We start from the raw sequence: 19,300 nt of genomic DNA, 5'->3' as shown, positions 1-19,300 counted from the left end.
AATTAGTCGTTTCTTTGTCCGCGCCTCGTGCGGCCTGGTGTCTCGTGCGGCCTCCTCGTCTCGACTTGTGCCCCGCCCCCTATATTCTCGTTTGTTCTTTCACCTCTGCTCCTGCTTTCTCAAATCCACGTTCTCACTTAGAGACTTTTCCCGGATTGTTTTCATGGTTTTGTTTAAATATTTATTTGTTTAATAAATAAACCGCAGCGGTGATCCCGCCCTCCCCCCCCCCCCCCCCCCCAAGATTTCCATGTTTTAAACGTTTCCCAGTGTGTACCCTGGATAAGAAAAGGTACGCCGTATCCCTGCGTGTTGTAGGAGGCGACTAAGAGGGTTGGCGTCAGGAAGGGCATCCGGCCATAAAAAAACATTGCCTCAAAAAGAGAACCATGACAATTACAACTACATGTGGGTAGGGTACAGCCCGAAGTGGAGATCGGTTTCTGAGGTTTGGGACATGGAATGTAGGGACAATGACAGGGAGATCAGGAGAAGTGGTGGAAGTATTGGTCAGAAGAAGAGTGGACATATGTTGTGTGCAAGAGACGAGATGGCAGGGAAGTGGTGTGAGAATGGTGAAGGGTAGGCAGGGACAGAAATACAAGTTTGTGTGGCAAGGGTGCCTGGAGGGCGTGAATGGTGTTGGTGTCCTGTTTTCTGAGGAGTTTGTAGACAGTGTGGTGAGTGTGACTAGAGTGAGTGATAGGTTGATGATGGTGAAAATGATGATTGGAAAGCTCTTGGTGAATGTCATCTCGGGATATGCTCCGCAGGTTGGTCGGAGCGATGAAGAGAAGGACAAGTTCTGGTGTGCGATAGAGAAGCTGATGGAAAACGTGAAAGATGAGGAAGTTGTTGTGGTAGGAGGAGACCTAAATGGACATGTGGGAAGGAGTATGGATGGTTTTGACGGAGTTCATGGGGGTTACGGATATGGTGTGAGAAATGGAGAAGGTGAAAGGATTTTGGAGTTTGCTGATGGAGCTGATTTGTTGATTTGTAATCCTCAGTTCCAGAAAGAGGATAATAAGCTTGTTACATACACGTCAGGTGGGTCGACGACAACCGTTGACTACCTGATGGTGCATAGGCGAGATAGGGGGCACCTCCGAGACACAAAGGTGATCCCGGGGGAGGAGGCTGTTTCACAGCACCACTTGGTTGTCTGCGACGTAAGGGTGAAAGGTGCGAGGAGAGCTCGGCGGGTGAAGTACCAACCGAGAATGAAGGTGTGGAGGTTGAAAGAGGTGACAGTAAGGGAGGCATTAAAAGAGAGGCTGAGTAGGGTCGAGGATGATGTGGTTGAGCTTGAAAGTGGTTGGATGTCAATGAAAGCTAGTCTGTTGGGAGCCGTTGGTGAGGTATGTGGATGGACAAAAGGACCACCGAGGCACTCGGAAACATGGTGGTGGGATGATGAAGTTGGAAAGAGGATTGACGAGAAGAGGAAGAAGTTCAAGGAGTGGCAGAAGGCGAAGGGTACGGGAGCAGAAACAGCAGAACATGAAAGTTATAAGGCAGCCAGGAAGGCTGCAAAGAAAGAGGTAGCAAAGGCGCAGGAGGCATGTAGGAAAATGTTCAGAGAACGCTTGGATTCGGAAGAGGGTCAGAAAGCAGTATTCAGGATTGCAAAGCAGATAGCGAAAGAGAGGTGTGATGTGATGGGGGTGAGCTGCTTGAAGGATGAAGTGGAACAAATCGTTGTCGACCCAGATGGAATTAAAGGAAGATGGAAAAGATATATGGAAATGCTGTTGAATACAGAGAATGAATGGGATGGCAACATAGAGAGTAACGCAGTTTTAGGACCAGCAGAGAAGATAACTGAGAAGGAAGTTGAGGAAGCGATAAAAGCAATAAAACCACCGTTTAGAGGCCATTTTTCCCCGCAAAGCGGGGGTTGGCCTTTTCGGGGACCGTGGTAGTTGTTGTTTTTTTTGGTCCCCTTTTTGAAGCAATGTTTTACGGCCGGATGCCCTTCCTGACGCCAAACCTTTTTGCCGCCTTCAACGACAAACAGGGAATTACCAGTGAACTGGTACTCAAGCGATAAAAGCAATGAAGGGTAGAAAAGCGGGAGGGCCGACGGGAGTTGTGGGAGATATGTTGAAGGCAGCAGGAAGTTGGGGTGTGAAGAGAATGACGGAGATCTGTAATCTGCTGGTGAAATATAAAAAAATAACCACCTTTAGAGGCCATTTTTCCCCGCAAAGCGAGGGTTGGCCTTTTTCGGGCACCGTGGTTGTTGTTGTTTTTTGGTCCCCTTTTTGAAGCAATGTTTTACTGCCGGATGCCCTTCCTGCCACCAACCCTGTTTGTCGCCTTTTACGACAAACAGGGAATTACCAGTGAACTAGTACTCAATTAGCCGACCTCGGAAGGATGACAGGCTGAGTCAACCCCCCTGGCGTTAATTCAGCGATCGACCGGGATTCGAACCCAGGATCCTAGGATCCTAAGCCGGTACCCTCGCCGCTAGCCCAACACCAGGGAACACCCAACCCAACACCAACACCATGGTGAAAGAAGGCCGCATTCCAGTGGTTTGGGAACTGAGTGCCCTCGTCCCTCTATACAAGGGGAAAGGTGACCCTCTGGAGTGTGGCTCGTACCGAGCGATAAAGTTATTGGAGCATGGAATGAAGGTATTGGAAAGGGTGTTGGAGAGGAGGATAAGGAAGAAAGTGAAGATCGACGAAATGCAGTTTGGATTTATGCCAGGAAGAGGAACGACAGACGCGCTTTTCATTGTGAGGCAGTTGCAGGAGAAGTACATGGAGAAGAGGCAGAAGTTGTTTCTTGGGTTTGTTGATCTGGAGAAAGCCTTCGATCGGTTTCCACGCAAAGTATTGACATGGGCATTGAGGAAGTTAGGAGTGGAGGAATGGTTGATCAGAGTAGTGATGGCAATGTACAAAAGAGCGCGCACAGCTGTAAGGACGAAGGACGGGAACAGTGGTGAGTTTGAGGTGAAGGTGGGAGTGCATCAGGGGTCGGTACTAAGTCCACTACTATTTGTAGCTGTGATGGAGGTGCTGGCTCAGAACGTAAAGGAGGGTTTACCGTGGGAGTTGTTGTATGCAGATGATCTGGTGTTGATTGCGGAAAGTATGGATGGACTGAAGGAAAAGATGAACACGTGGAAGGAATGTATGGAGACAAAAGGTCTGAAGGTGAATATCGGAAAGACGAAGGTGATGGCAAGTGGTAAAGCATGTGGTGAGGTGGAAAGAACTGGGAAGTGGCCCTGTGCTGTGTGTAGGAAGGGTGTCGGAGTGAACTCCATTCAGTGTACAATGTGCGCTGAGTGGGTTCATCAAAAATGTAGTGGTCTGAGAGGGTCATTAACCAGTGTGGCAGCTACATTCAAATGTAAGGTGTGCACAGAGGGAGCTGCAGATGGAGGAAATGTTGAGTTGGATCTTGGAGACGGCGTGAAGCTGGAAGGTGTGAAAACATTTTGCTACCTCGGAGACATGCTGAATGGAGAAGGTGGATCAGACTCGGCAACGGTTGCTCGAGTGAGATGTGCATGGAAGAAGTTTCGGGAATTGAGTGGCGTGCTGATGATGAGGGGAGTGTCGTTGAAGCTGAAGGGAAAGGTGTATGCTGCATGTGTGAGAAGTGTTATGATTTATGGGAGCGAGACATGGGTAATGAACGTAGAGCAGCAACGAAGGTTGGAAAGGGTGGAAATGCGAATGGTTCGACGGATGTGCGGAGTATCGTTGAGAGAGAGGAAGACAAATGATGAATTGCGAAAGATGATGGGAATAGAGCCTGTGATTGATGCTGTGAAGAGGAACAGGTTGAGATGGTTTGGTCATGTGTTGAGGAAGGATGAAAGTGACTGGTTGAGAAGAGTGATGGAAATGAATGTAGAAGGAAGTAGAAGATGGGGAAGACCGAGAAAGACTTGGCTAAAGATGGTGGAAGAAGAAATGCGGGCAAGGGGGTTAACAAGGAGAGATGCAGAAAATAGGGCAAAATGGAGAAGATTGTCATGGGGACCGCAAGGCTAACCCCCGCTCTAGCAGGGAAAATGGCCTTTAAAATGCATGTTGTTGTTGTATGGTCAGTCATACACCGCCCGAAATAACAGACGGGAAAATGCCGAGATATATTAAAAATTCGTCCATTTGATGACAATCGTCACGATGAAATATTTAATTTATACGTCGTCACAATAATGTGGAGAGAGGAGCATTGCTTCGTTCACGTGTCGCCACACACGGGAAATTGCCGAGATTTTTTTTTTTTAATCGCGGCATGGTCAGTCATACACCGCCTGAAATAACAGACGGGAAAATGCCGAGATATATTAAAAATTCGTCGCCACACACGGGAAATTGCCGAGATATATTTTCACTTTGCACAAAAATAACATCAAGTAATCGAATCAATAGGAATGTCCTGTGCCTATAACATCGACGTTATAGGCACAGCTGCATCTAGGCATTGTGTAACATCGACGCGGCTTTTGTTTTAATTAAAACTTTTTGTACTTGTGTTTCAGATTGCATAAACATGGGTGCCAAAGCTCAGCTAACGCCAGAAAAAACATGGGCAATTGTAACTTTGAGAAAAGAAGGCCTTGAAACAGTTGCAATGCTGGAGCTGTTTAGCTGGGCTCTAATTTCCGGTGCTGTAAGACGGCTGTTGCGCAGAATGGTGACTCAGATTACTTGCCCTGCGATTCTGTTGTGATACTTGGTCGACCAGAACGTTTTATATCCGCATTTTTACCAGTTTCGTTTTGTCGTTTAATGGCACAAGCAACTGCATTTACTGACACTTGTAATTTTTTTGCAATTTGTCAAGGATTGGCCTTCTTTTCTCAAAGTTACAATTGCCTGTCCTTTTTCTGGCATTAGCTGAGCTTTGGCACCCATGTTTGGCACCTCTACAGCATAATAGTCAATGGGGGTCAGGTAATGCTCCAGAACTACTTTACATACATGTACATGCATTTATGACTTTGCTTATTTATGACTTAAACCGAGCTGATCACAACAGTCTTCTTCATCTTGTACTAAAATCTAAATAATCCGATCTTGATCCGCTAACCCAAATTATCTGATAATATATACAGCATCTTCCAAAGGTCCAACACTACTCCAAATCAAAACAAACAAATGATGAAAGGTATTTGTTGAAGTTATCCTTCATATTGTGTCATGTCACACTTGCAAGACTGCATGCTGCACATTTTCTGTTTGAAGCTTGTTTGAATTTCCAGATGAAGATTCATAGGGGAAACTTGTCAAGACTGCTGCTACAAAAACAAGCTTGCATACTTTTCTTTGGGGGGTCATTTATATCATCCGGCTTTCCAATTGCGCTGCTGCAAGTAATAATTTTGTTATTTCTAACAAGTGCTACTAAATAAGCATAAGCAAAGGTGAGTTCTTCCTTTTTCCACCAACCTTGGGGTTGAATGCCAGTGACTTGTGATCATTGGGATCAACAACAGAAGGGTATGGATCGAAGATGATGCTCTTGCGCGGTGACTCCAATGCGGAGCGGCACATGGCAAGCAACAAGTCCACCACCTGATGGAGAGAGACAACAATGTATTAATTATGACAATGTGCCTGATGTGGAGGAAATAATTCCTTGTTATGATCTATATATATTCGCAGCCAAAAGCTGGGCCTTGTGCTTTTCCTAGGAATTACCCACACAGCACGTACTCTCCCTTAGTAACACCAAAAATGATGCAGGAGTCTTATCACAACACTGGTGGGTTTAGCGTTTGGACTTTGGGCCAAGAAAAAACAAGTTTCAATAACAAAATCAATAAGCACACATAACAACACAATGCCTCATCATCTTGAGGCAATAAAACGGGGCATTCAAAAGGTTTGATGAATGGGATAAAGTCGTCCAACATGCAGCAACAAGTTTCATTTTTCAATATATTGGTAAAGATAATTATTCACAGCAGAAAATTAAAAAGAAAAACAAACTAATAATTATATTAAGTACTATTCCACCGATTTAGCAACAAACATGATAGAGTAGACTTGCTCTCAGGTGATGCTTCATCCATAACCCACAGACTTCCTCAGGCCTTGATACCAGCTCTGGCTCATGGCTCCATTATATTCCCTTCATAACAGTCTTTCAGTTACATGCCAGCAGTGAAAGGACAAGAAAGAATATGGAGGGTATCATCCTCGGTAGTCTGCCCAATCAATGATTTGTAATCAGCATGACCAAAATCACCACAAGCTGGTCACCACAAGCTGGCTGTGCAAGAGCAATCGTATGCATGTACTTCCCGGTATGTTACGCCCATGTACTAAGCCTCCGTTCCCTGGATATTAAGGGTATAAGATTTTCTGGCAAGCTGACTGTGCATTTTTTGAGTGAGCATGAGCGGGTTTGTCCACTAGTCTGTGTGGTATTGCTGTGCATGAGCTTGCATCACAAAAATTCCCACATTATTCCCACACATTGAAATCCATAATTATGAATCCAATAAAACAGCAACATTACCCTTCATCCTTGTATATGCACATTACTTAACTCGACATGACTTGTGTCATGCTCAAACTGTCCTTTGTATGAGTCTTTCAGATTACTGGGGAATTCTGGAGATTCTGGTGAATTGCATAAGGAAAGGGGCAAGAAGAAAAATCCAAATATTTCCTGGCAGCCTTTAACTTTAACATACAGTGCATTCAGAAAGTATTCAGACCCCTTCACTTTTTTCACATTTTGTTATGTTGCAGCCTTATGCTGAAATCGTTTAAATTCATTTTTTCCCTCATCAATCTACACTCAAAACAGTCATACCCCGTTTTACGCCATTTCGACCTACGTCAAATCCGACTTTACGCCACTCTTCTAGAGTAAATTTCAGTTCAGCGAACGTCATTATGTGCGACTTTACGTCACTCCTACATCATCATCTCCTTTATCTCGAAGGAGGAGAAGACCATGCCAGGCTACAAAGTCGCGAAGGAGCGGCTAACGCTAATGCTTGGGGGTAATTGCACCGGCGACTTCAAGCTGAAGCCGCTCTTGGTGTATCTTGGTATATAATGTGTGTGAGTATGAGGATGAGCTTTAGGCGCAAATGAGGAATTGAATGAGGATCTTTGGAATGAACTTGGTGAAATGAGGCATTGGTCGAGAATGGTTGTGTGTGTGAGAATCTGGTTATGGTTGAACTTGGTGAAATGAGGCAATGGTCTGGGATGACCGGAGAAAGTGTATGAGTGGTGTGTTGAGGACATGTGTAATGGTGTTGAGTGATTGATTTGCATGGGGTACAAGTGTATAAATGGAGAGAATACTTGGTGTGTGGGAATAAATGGTGTGTGGAGTGAGTAGTGTGGATTGAGTGGTGTGGAGTGCATGGTGCGAAGGAGTGGATCGGGGAGGATGGACCCCTTCACGAATACCCGGGGAGGGTAGTTTAAAGTTAGGTAGAGGGAGTAGGTAAATTGTTTGGAAATTGACATCTGTGGTACAGGGAGGAGCAAGTTGTTGTTGATGCATATCCTTGTAAAGAACCGATCGACGTGTGCATGTGCACATGTGCATGGATTTGCAAATGCCTGCCTGTACGTCGTCGTTTCTGCGTATATCGCATCGTCCAAAAATAAAGAAGCAAGCCACTTCGGCCGCTCGAGGAAAGACGGGGCACGCCTACGACTCGGAGGCGAGCGTCGATCCCCGGAGCGGCCGGGTTCACGGAACCCTGAGCTTGTTCGTTCGTCACAGACGACACGACACGACCACCGGTGAAACTGCTCGGACACGTTGGGTAAAGCACGCCGTGGTGAAGCGGGCCGCAGAGCCACTCGGCACACAAGCCAGCTAACGGTCGACACGTTCGTGCCGGTCACCCCGTTCGAGGAGAAGACCCAACTGATAGAAAACAACGGAGGGACTCCCGACGGGGAGCGGCAAAGATTCAGGGCAAAGCCGCAGCCTCCTCCAGTTATTACCTTCGCAAAAGCGGAAGGTTATGTTTTGATCGCTGTGTATTTATTTGTATGTCTGTGTGTGTGTATGTTAATCGCATAACTCAAAAAGTATTCAACCGAATTGCATGAAATTTGGTGGGATGATTGGTTATTATACGGGACACATTTGATTAGATTTTGGGAAACAGATTTGCTCAAATTCTGACTATTTTTAACTCGATCGTATTTCACTCAAAGTTATGAGCGACTGAAGAAGAAGATGTCCATCCAGGACGTCATCACTATAACGCGATCTCCCGCGATCATTTCAACCTCAAAAAAAATTATAATTGCAGATTTGACAATAGATGAGGCATATTAACAAACGAATGAAACAGATTTGCTCAAATTCTGACTATTTTTAACTCGATCGTATTTCACTCAAAGTTATGCGCGACTGAAGAAGAAGATGTCCATCCAGGACGTCATCACTATAACGCAATCTCCCGCGATCATTTCAACCTCAAAAAAAATTATAATTGCAGATTTGTCAAGAGATGAGGCATATTAACAAACGAATGAAACAGATTTGCTCAAATTCTGACTATTTTTAACTCGATCGTATTTCACTCAAAGTTATGAGCGACTGAAGAAGAGGATGTCCATCCAAGACGTCATCACTATAACGCGATCTCCCGCAATCATTTCAACCTCAAATGAAATTCAAATTGCAGATTTGTCAATCGGGGAGGCATATTAACAGACGAATGAAACAGATTTGCTCAAATTCTGATTTTTAAAAATCGATCGCATTTCACATAAAGTTTGAGGTACTAAAGAAGAAGAAGATTCGTTTAGCTTCTCAGATAAAATAAATAATTCTGTCTGCAATTTCAGGTTAATTACCTTCGCAAAAGCGGAAGGTTATGTTTTGATCGCTGTGTATTTATATATCTGTTTGTCAAACTTGTCTTGCACAAACTTGTCATATTATACACTTGCACACTTGCACAAACTTGCACAAAACTTGTTTGTATGTCTGTGTGTGTGTGTGTGTGTGTATGTTATTCGCATAACTCAAAAAGTATTCAACCGAATTGCATGAAATTTGGTGGGATGATTGGTTATTATACGGGACACATTTGATTAGATTTTGGGAGCAATCGGGTCAAAGGTCAAGGTCAAGGTCACGAAAAGGTCACGAAAAGGTTTTTATCCAATTGGCATGCAACTAATGCCAAAATGTTCAGAATTCAATGCCCGATCTTGTGATATACGACATGACCCAGTGAAGACATTACCCTTGTTAGCGGTTGGGGGTCAAAGGTCAGGGGGGTCACGACCTTGCAAAATGTGCGTTTTTTGTCATAACTCGGTCAATTCTTATCCGATTTGCATGAAATCAGCACCAAACTGTTCACTGTTCTGTTCCCTACACTCCCATGCCAAGTACAGAACAGTAGCTGCGGCGAAGGTATGCGCTCTACCGAGTGCCCGTTCTAGTTTACTCTAGTTTTACGAATTACGGTGTTTGTCTTCATTTTAAGGCATTTTTAAGACATTACGCCCAGTTTAAGTCAAAACCCGAGTTATGTCACGGCTTATGGAACCAATTAATGACATAGGCCGGGGTATTACTGTAACCCATAATGACAAAGACAAACAGGATTTTGGAAAGTTTTGCGAATTTATTAAAAAGAAAAAATTGAAATATCACATTGACATAAGTATTCGTACCCTTTGCTATGACACTTGAAATTTAGCTCAGGTGCCTCCCATTTCTCTTGATCATCTTTGAGACGTTTCTACACCTTGTTTGGAGTCCACCTGTGGTAATTTCAATTGATTGGACATGATTTGGAAAGGCACACACCTGTCTATATAAGGTCTCACAGCTGACAATGCATATCAGAGCAAAAACCAAGCCATTAGATCGAAGGAACTGCCTGCAGAGCTCAGAGACAGGATTGTGTCGAGGCACAGATCTGGGGAAGCCTACAAAAAAAATTCTGCTACATTGAAGGTTCCCAAGAGCACAGTGGCCTCCATCATTCTTAAATGGAAGAAGTTTGGAACAACCAGTACTCTTCCTGGAGCTGGCCGCCCGGCCAAACTGAGCAATCGGGGGAGAAGGGCCATAGTAAGAGAGGTGACCAAGAACCCGATGGTCACTCTGGCTGAGCTCCAGAGATCCAGTGTGGAGATGGGAGAAACTTCCAGAAGTACAACCATCACTGCAACACGCCACTGATGTGGGCTTTATGGCAGAGTGGCCAGACGGAAGCCAAACAGTTCAATCTTGGTTTCATCAGACCACAGAATCTTGCTTCTCACAGTCTGAGAGTCCTTTAGGTGCTTTTTTGCAAACTCCAAGCGAACTTTCATGTGTCTTACACTGAGGAGAGTTTGTCTTACACTTACCCTCCACAATGACTGGAGAATGGCTTTCCTGGCTGACATTACTCTATATAGAAAATTATCTTGCATCAGGAGTAGATTACTCATCGGTGATCGACAGCTTTGCCAGAATAAGCAAAGAATAAGAGCATCTTCTCTTCTAGACTTGGTTATGACAAACTTCCCTGCAAATGTCTGCTGCTCTTCTTCTGCTCCAGTCGGTTCATCTGACCATGTGCTTGTTAAAGTGGACATCTCTCTGGCCATTCTCAGAGAGCCTCCTCAGTGCCGACGAGTCTGGCATTTCACTCAGGCCGACTGGCATGGCCTTCAAGCAGCCATAAATCATCTGGACTGGTCTCCCATCTCTACTGCCTCTGAAATCAACTCATCCTGGGAATTCTTTCAAAGAAAACTGCTCTCTCTCATGCACAGATGTATCCCCTCTCGTCTTCAGCAGTCATACCCTTCCTCCTGTCCATGGTTCACTGAATCTTGTGGTGAGGCAGTTGCCCAGAAGCAACTTGCCTTCGCCTAATGGAAGGCAAATCCAAATGAAGGCAATCTCGTTTCCTTCCACCAAGCTCAGAACAAGTGTGTGTCTACCCTCAGGAGTGCCAGGAAGCACTATCTCTCCACACTCAAGAATGAACTCTCTTATCTGTCTCCCTCTTCCAAATCCTGGTGGCGTCTGGTCAAATCTGTTTCTGGTGTTTGTTCCCCCTCCATCACCTCCCTTACCTCAAACGGCTACACAGGTGACAGAGCACATGAAAAAGCAGATTCCTCAACTCTGTGTTTGCCTCAAAATCTTGTGTCCCAAACCCATCTCTCTCTCTGTGCCCACCTTACCCAGTCATACCCAGCTGCTCCTGGACTCTGTGTCCTTCTCTCCTGACAAGGTGAAGACGTTTCTGTCAAACATCGACTCTGATTCTGCAACTGGACCAGACAGCATCAGCCCACGGGTCCTAAAAGATGGCAGTCAACCAAGTCTAGGAGAGATGATGTACTGTTGTTTATCCTGTGTACCCCGCCCCAGCCCTCTCCCTTCCACAGATCTTACAATGTTCCTGTTCTTTGCTGTTGTTGTGCTTTCCTCTCTCTCTCTCTCTCTCTCCAACTTGTCTCCCACTCCCTTTACTACATGTTATTTGTGTTCGTTCTTACATGAGCCTTGACTTACTATACAAAAATAAAAATAAAAAGGTTACGGACCAGTCAAGATGGCAAATCCCTGCTGAACAACTTGCATGACAAATAGACCCCAGTAGTGAGAGTTTGTGGCTGGGGTCTCTTGGTATGAACATATCATGCCGCCGATTCTTGCTCTGGGACTCAGAAGTTCGCCACATTGCCGTTAGGGTACATGGATGACAGGGAAACACCAATCCCACTGGTGCAGTCCACTTGGGTGATTGACATAAACAGCTCAGCACACTCACTCTGTACAAGGCCGCTTCCACACAAGGCTCACTGACTTCCTCTACTCTCGTGGTCAACGCGTGCTCTTAACGGGATCCTCTCAACTCCTCTCCCTGTGAAGACGAGAGTGCCCCAAAAGGCAAAATATTGGGCCCAGTGATTATCGATCTTTGTGACTCTCTGGAAAATACTCCTTATCTATTTGGTGGTGACTCTACCCTCGGCTGTAGCATCCCTGGTCATTCAGATAAGCAAGCAGCAGCCTATTCCCTCTCTGCAAAGCTGGACAAAATAATGAGCTGGTAATACACTTGGAAAATATGTCTTTCAATCCTGACAAATTTCATACTCTAACTCTCCCCGAAAAGACTATGGCAAACCCCACAATCTACCTTCTTAACAATCATCTTTCGGAGGTTCATTCATTCAAATGCCTGAGTCTCGCAGCCATGACCTTTCCTGGATAAAACACATTTCAAAGTTGTCCTCCAAAGCCAGCCGAAAACTGGGCATCCACACAGGTTCTGTGGTTCTGTGGAGGTCCCTATTTCCATTAAAAAAAATTCACACATTTTCTCTTAGCACCACTGTCCTTAGAAGCCATGGTAAATCACTTGTAAAAAAACAAAGAAACGCATCAATTCAAAGACTTAACGACACATGATCTGACCAGGAAGAGGGTCAGTAATGATGTCTTCTGGGTCAGATTGCACGTAGTCTGATGCCCACATGTGTCTCAGTGTCCTCTATAGTCTTGAGTGGGAATGCGGCAGAAGGATTTGTTATTTTGAGTGTTCTAATTAAATAAACCATGGTAAAACCACACCAATGCAATTGTGTAGAACAAAACAAGTAATTGTATGAAGAACTCTCACATACACAATAATAACACTCTTAAAGATACAATGAAAATATCACTTGCATCAAATGAACAATACATATGATGGTACCATCATTCCCCAATGCTCTCAAAGCAATAAACTCACGATACGCCAAATGTGAGTGGAATGTAACGCTGCCAAAGTCCATACACAAATCCCCACGAGGTGTGAAGGTCAAAGTCGTGCAGAACGACAAGAACAGACAGTTATCTGCGTGGCTGCGGAAGAGGACTTACGAGATGAGAGGTCGATATGGGAATTAAGCCGATATGGGAACCAACGGCGATCCACATGATGATGTCGATATGGGAATCCCAACGACAAAACACGAAGCACCAGGCGGACAGCCTATTCGAGGAAAAAATGGCCGATCGGTCTGCAATGGAGGCGCTTGCTTTCCCACCAACAATAGCTCACGCTTGGTCATAAAGCATGAGATGCAGGTTTAATTGCAATCGCAATATGTGACTGTCGTGAAAATCATCCACACACACGACTTATCCCGTAGGTTGGTTTAATATCATTTAGATCTGTGGTAACATCCTGTAAAATACATTCATGCAATAGACATCAGAATCGGGGTATTACATGGGAAAGACCGATAACAATAGGCAAAGCAAGCAAGTCCAGCATATATGTGCGTACATACCATTCAAGACTACAGGACTAGATGTCACAGTAAATGTCGCAGGAGTGGCCTTACGTCTCGGACGTCCCGCGTCTTATAGATGCCCCTTTAGTGGGATAAGCGAGCACTCCCGGGTTCACCTTCACCTTCAGTATAATTTCACTACATTCACCCCGCCGTTAAAACTATACTGCCGCTAGGCAGGTCGCAAGCATGCGTCAGCAATAATCGATTGGGGTACGTCATTCCATGTCAGTCGGTCCACCCGTAGCGGTCGGGGCGGTGAACTACCCTGCCAGCTCGTGTCCGGAGACTACCGGGTACGGCGTCCCCAAGCCCGGAATCCCCCGCGTCGGAATAGCCGTCGGAGTTTGGTGTCGGAGGGGGCACCCCAGAGCCATCAGGCAAGGGAGTAGGCGATGACGGAAGTGTCGGCAGTAGTCCCATAGAGGAAGCTTCGGTAGAATCCATAGACTCATAGATTGGTTCGTCGATATCCCTGTCGTCGACCCCACAAGGGGCGAGATGGCGTACAGAGACAGTAGACTCGTGTCCATCTGCCGTTATCACATGAGCATGCTCGGGATTAGCCTGGAGTACCCACACCTTATCAACAAAGGGGTCGTACTTGCTAGTGCGAACCGCTCGTTTGAGATAGGCCGGCCCCGGCTCAATGAGCTAGCTGGGTAAAGATTGGATACTACCCAAGCTTCTAGGGTGGTGGAACAGTCTTTCGTGAGGAGTCTGGTTGGTGGCTGTACATAGGAGAGCCCGGATCGAGTTTAGAGCCGCAGTAAGCGACCACGCCCATTTATCGAGGCCCCGGCCGAGGGTCCTGAGGCTTAGCATGACGGCCCTCCATATAATCCCATTAAAGCGTTCGATCTGCCCATTCACCTGGGGCCGGTACGGGGTGGTGTAACTTGAAGCGACATTATTTTGGAGTAAGTATCCCCTCACCACCTGAGACAGGAACACCGCACCCCGATCGGTATGCACATAGGCCGGATACCCAAACATAGAAAACAAATTTTGCAGGCACCGTATAACCGTGGCAGCCGTCATATCCCCGCACGTATAAGCAAAGGGGAATCGTGAATACTCATCAACGATAGTGAGCAGATAATGAGAGTTACTCGACACCGGCAGTGGCCCTTTGAAATCCATCGCCAATCTCTCCCACGGTCTAGTAGCCCTAACCAGCGTCCCCATAGGAGGGTTGTAAAAACGCGGTTTGAGTTCCGCACAGATAGTGCAGTCATGGCAGATCCGGCGGATGTCCTCAATCGAGTACGGCAGATTACCACTGCGCACAAAATGCGCGAAACGCGCCACCCCGGGATGACACATAGTGCCGTGCAAAGCATGCAGTCCCTCCAAAGTTACAACCCCCGCGCAAGTGGCCGGTCTCGATAAGGCATCGGCGACCAGGTTATCCCTCCCCGGGCGGTATTTGATGGTGTAGCAGAAGTCGGCGAGTTCGATACGCCAGCGAGTGATTTTCTCATTCTTAATGCGTTGAGCATGTAAGGTGTCGTACATGAACGCAACGCTTTGTTGGTCCGTGACGATTTGGAAACATCGCCCGAGTAAGTACGGTCGCCATCGCCGAATTGATTCGACAGACGAATGCCTCCGCTCAGCGGAGGTGAGAGTCCGCGAAAAGAAAGCCACAGGGCGCGTGCCCCCCTTGGGAGAGAGTCGCCGCTATCGCATGATCCGAGGCATCACTTTCCAAGACGAAAGATGCACTCTCGTCAATCGTTGCTACGGCGGCACCAGTGATGTTGGCCTTAAGGCCCCCGAAGGCCGCCATGGCGGCCGGGCCCATGGGGAACGTGTCGCAGGCCACAAGGGGGCGGAGCTTCGCGGAGAAATTTTGCACCCACTTTGAATAGTGGGCGAACAGCCTAAGAGCGCATTTCAGCGAAGCCCGATCGCTAGTCGGAGCCATATCGAGCAAAGGTCGCAGACGCTCCTTATCTGGAGAGACAGAGCCATGGGTCACAGTGTACCCCAGAAGATCTATCGTGCGTAGAGAGTAACGACACTTAGCCTCATTCATGGTTTGGCGATATTTCTGCGCGACCTCGAGGAAGCGCTTCAGATTAGCGTCGTGATGCCCCTGGTCATACCCACAAACCGTAAGATTGTCCAGATAGACAAAGACATTCGTCAAGTTCTCCTTCGTAACGAGGTCATCCATAGCCCTCTGAAAACATGCGACCCCGTTTGTTACCTCAAAAGGGAGTCGAGTGAACTGGTACAACTGTTGACCCGATTCAAAGGCTGTATAGGCGCAATCAGCCCTAGAGATGGGGACCTGATGATATGCACTACGCAGATCGAGAGTGCTGTAAACGGAGTACAGGGCCACCTGACGTACCAGTGCATCCATCCCCGGTAAGGGGTAGGCATCCAGCTGTGTAAAACGATTAATTGTCTGTGAGTAGTCGATTACCATGCACCGGCGATGGGCCTCACTTCGCACCACTAAGACTTGGGCCCGCCACGGCGACCGACTGGGTTCTATAATACCGTCCTTTAAGAGCTGGACCGTTTCTTCCGCAATGAATTGCGCGTCTGCGCGGGAGTAGCGCCGCAATTTTACGGCTACAGGAGTACAATCAGTGGTCAGGTTGGGGAACAGCGAGAGAGGCTCCACGTCCATCTTAGCGATTGCGCACACAGCAAGCGTGTCCGGCCCACCGAGGTCCATTTCCAAACGTCCATGTCGCTTAAGGAAATCGTGTCCTAACAGAACGTCAGCACATAACGCAGGTAATACCATGAGATGCACGTCTGGGCACATGCGTCCCTTTATCACAAGTTTCAATCGACATTCCCCTTTTGTGCTCAGCCGAAGTCCTTAGGAGGCCATGAAGATCCGTCGTGTAGTCCCGAGAACCGGCCACCCATGTTGACGCACTGGTCGTTGATCGATAAAACTATCCGTAGACCCCGTGTCGATTAAGGCTTGCGCAAAAACGTCCTCGACCTTGAGCAGAATGATGGCCTGAGCAAGGCCGGAAGATCCGGCAGGTATTGTGCCGTCCGGGCGAGAAGATCGCGCTTCGCGAGTGGATCCCACACCGGCTGCAGTTTTCCGGTCGTTCGGGCAGTCCGTGGAGGACCCCCGTAACAAGGGCATAGTTGGCCGCACTGGAGCAGGAGCATGTAATTTGTAAAAGCCGCTGTCAGAGGACGTTCCCACACCGGCTGCAGTTTTACGGTCGTTCGGGCAGCCTGTGGAGGACCCTCGTGACAAGCGCATAGTTGGCCGTGCTGGAGCAAGTGCATGTAATTCGTAAGAGCCGCCGTCAGAGGGCATTCCCACACTGGCTGCAGTTTGCCGGTCGTTCGGGCAGCCTGTGGAGGACCCTCGTGACAAGTGCATAGTTGGCCGTGCTGGAGCAAGTGCGTGTAATTCGTAAGAGCCGCCGTCAGAGGGCGCTCGTGTCACGCGTAGAGGATCACTGCCATTCACCGTTTCATGAGCTGGAGCAATAGCGTGTAATTCATAAAAGCCGCCGTCGGATGGCGCTCGAGTCATGTGCAGCGTTCGCTGCGAATCCAGAGGAGTTTTCAAAGCAGTACCTTGTTGCTTGTTTGAGGTGGGCGTTCGGACGCCAGCCAAGGCCGATCGCTCCGCGGCCGGTCGTGGTCGCGCCAGTTGTTTGGGCGGCCCGATGTCCCCCTCCAAGGACGAGCGTGCAGCCAGGGGCCCACGAGGAGGGGATACGCTCATCAAGGCCGGGCGGGGCGCTCCGCTCGGTGCCCGGTCCGTTGGCTCAGCGATAAGCCCATTCAAGGACGCGCAGGCTCGCGTGCCTCGCGCGGACTTCTTGCAGACCTTCGCGAAGTGGCCCTTGGTGGAGCACAGATGGCATATTGTCTCCCGAGCCGGGCACTCTGACCTGGGATGCTGCCGGTTGCCACAAAAATAACACTTCGCGTACCGTTCTGGCCGTGGCCGGGCAGCGGTAGCAGCAGTCAGGCCGGAATCCGAGTGCGCCTCAGGAGCAGCCAGGGACTCGGCCGTAGTCGAGTCCGCTCCCGTATCCTCGGTCGGTCGCGCGAGTTGAGAAGTCCCCGCCACGACTCGTGGGTGGTCATAAGCGGTAGATTGTTCACGGGCATCCGTAAAAACGTGAGCCAACCGTAGGGCTTCCGTGAACGTCAGGTTAGCGGTCTCCAGGAGCCTGAGCCTCAAGCCCACAGAGCTGACCCCAGAGACGAAAGAATCTCGGAGAAGGTCATCCTGAACCTGCTCGTGAGTCCGCACCTCCTGTGCGCCGTCCGCAAGGATGTGTCGCAGCTCCTGTGCGTAGCGATCGATCGACTCCATTGGTTGTTGTCGCCGCTGAGAGAGCTGGTGCCGGTTGTAAACCAAGTTCCGTGTCCTTACGTATATTCGCTTTAGCTCAGCCAGAGCAGTAGCGTACGTCGCAAATCGTTGAAGGCACCTGTAGACGCGGTGGTTAACCTTCGCCTGTAACACGGACAGTTTCACCCCGGCAGTGGGCTCAGTTTCCTGAGCTGCGAAATAGTTCTCCAGCGTTTTGAGCCAGTGAGTGAACTCCGACCCCGACTCCTCGGTTTGTGAGTCGGCGTCGAGGATCGGTACAACGATCATCTTGTGTCCCGCCATTTCGTAGATCTTAAAAGATATTAAATGTCGTGAAAATCATCCACACACACGACTTGTCCCGTAGGTTGGTTTAATATCATTTAGATCTGTGGTAACATCCTGTAAAATACATTCATGCAATAGACATCAGAATCGGGGTATTACATGGGAAAGACCGATAACAATAGGCAAAGCAAGCAAGTCCAGCATATAGGTGCGTACATACCATTCAAGACTACAGGACTAGATGTCACAGTAAATGTCGCAGGAGTGGCCTTACGTCACGGACGTCCCGGGTCTTATAGACACCCCTTTAGTGGGATAAGCGAGCACTCCCAGGTTCACCTTCACCTTCAGTATAATTTCACTACAGCGACGATGTCGCGGGCAATCCCTTTCCCGGGAAGCCTCAACTCAATCGCGACCAATATCAAAAAAGTCTTCTCGCAGCCTCGATGCGACTCACAGCTGTCTCTCTCATGGCCGTCTACTCTCCCTCCGATCTCCTCCTCTCTCCTCTCCCAGTTTCTTTGCCAAGTTTTCCTTTTTCCTTCACAAACATTTATTTTTACCTTTTACTGACGTCATCTCCATTTCACACAGAAATGTTACCAACAATATTACCTGAAACTAAAAATCCAACAATTACTTAATAACAACAAAGGCGGAAGTGACAAATCCGTAACACTCCCCGCCTTTAAGGAAGAAAGTTTGAACACGGTGAAAACATTCTTTCCAGACAAAAAGTATCTTTAACAACCCAAAAGTAATACTCACACCTATAAAACTACAAAGCAAAACGATGGATTATCAAGTCCCGTAAGCAACAAAAATTCCAAACAACATACAGGAATCCTCAAGGTTAATTCACTCTGGATAAACCTCCTGCTGGAGATATTCCATCTTAACAGGGTTTCATCCAGTAGGGGTGTTGTTTCATGGGAGTGGCCTCCCCCACATCAATATCATGATATACCAAGTCAGTACGACCAGGTACATCTGTGAACAAATGTGCAAACTCAGAAATTAGGTTGGATAATTGTCCTTTTTGTTCCCTTGTCAAATGACCTAATTTCTGGTCGAGCTTCCTTAACACTTCAGTGTTCGTCAATCTGGGGCAAGTCTGGTCATCAGTGCTATCGAACTTCACACTAGCCTCAATCTCTGGATTCTCTTGCACACATTTGTTCCACAGGCTTCCTCTCATAATATTTCTTAAGTCGGTTCACGTGACACAGATGCCGCTTTTTCCGTTGCTCGGGAGTTTTCACCACATAATCCATTTCATTGACCCTCCTTTCGATGGCATAGGGACCAAAATACCTAGCCTGTAGCGGCTGACCTGGAACTGGAAGAAACACTAGCACTCGGTTCTCAGGACTGAAATTTCTTATCTGAGAAGTCTTGTCATGTCTCACTT

General features: G+C 47.5%; 1 protein-coding gene across 7 annotated transcripts in view; it reads right to left on the bottom strand.

Annotated features, from left to right (window-relative positions):
* The window catches only part of LOC137421222 (protein mono-ADP-ribosyltransferase PARP6), a 180,550-nt gene that overhangs the window by 102,933 nt on the left and 58,317 nt on the right, over positions 1-19,300 (bottom strand). For all 7 annotated transcript variants that reach the window (XM_078771720.1, XM_068107055.2, XM_068107053.2 and 4 more), the window contains one exon: positions 5,427-5,552. In XM_078771720.1, coding sequence (XP_078627846.1) covers positions 5,427-5,552 — 126 coding nt within the window. The remainder of the gene's footprint in view (positions 1-5,426; positions 5,553-19,300) is intronic.

Source organism: Myxine glutinosa, chromosome 2 (genome assembly GCF_964187855.1).
Source record: "Myxine glutinosa chromosome 2, kmMyxGlut1.1, whole genome shotgun sequence".
In the NCBI taxonomy this organism is placed as follows: domain Eukaryota; kingdom Metazoa; phylum Chordata; class Myxini; order Myxiniformes; family Myxinidae; genus Myxine; species Myxine glutinosa.
This window is presented reverse-complemented; position numbering and strand designations above follow the sequence as displayed.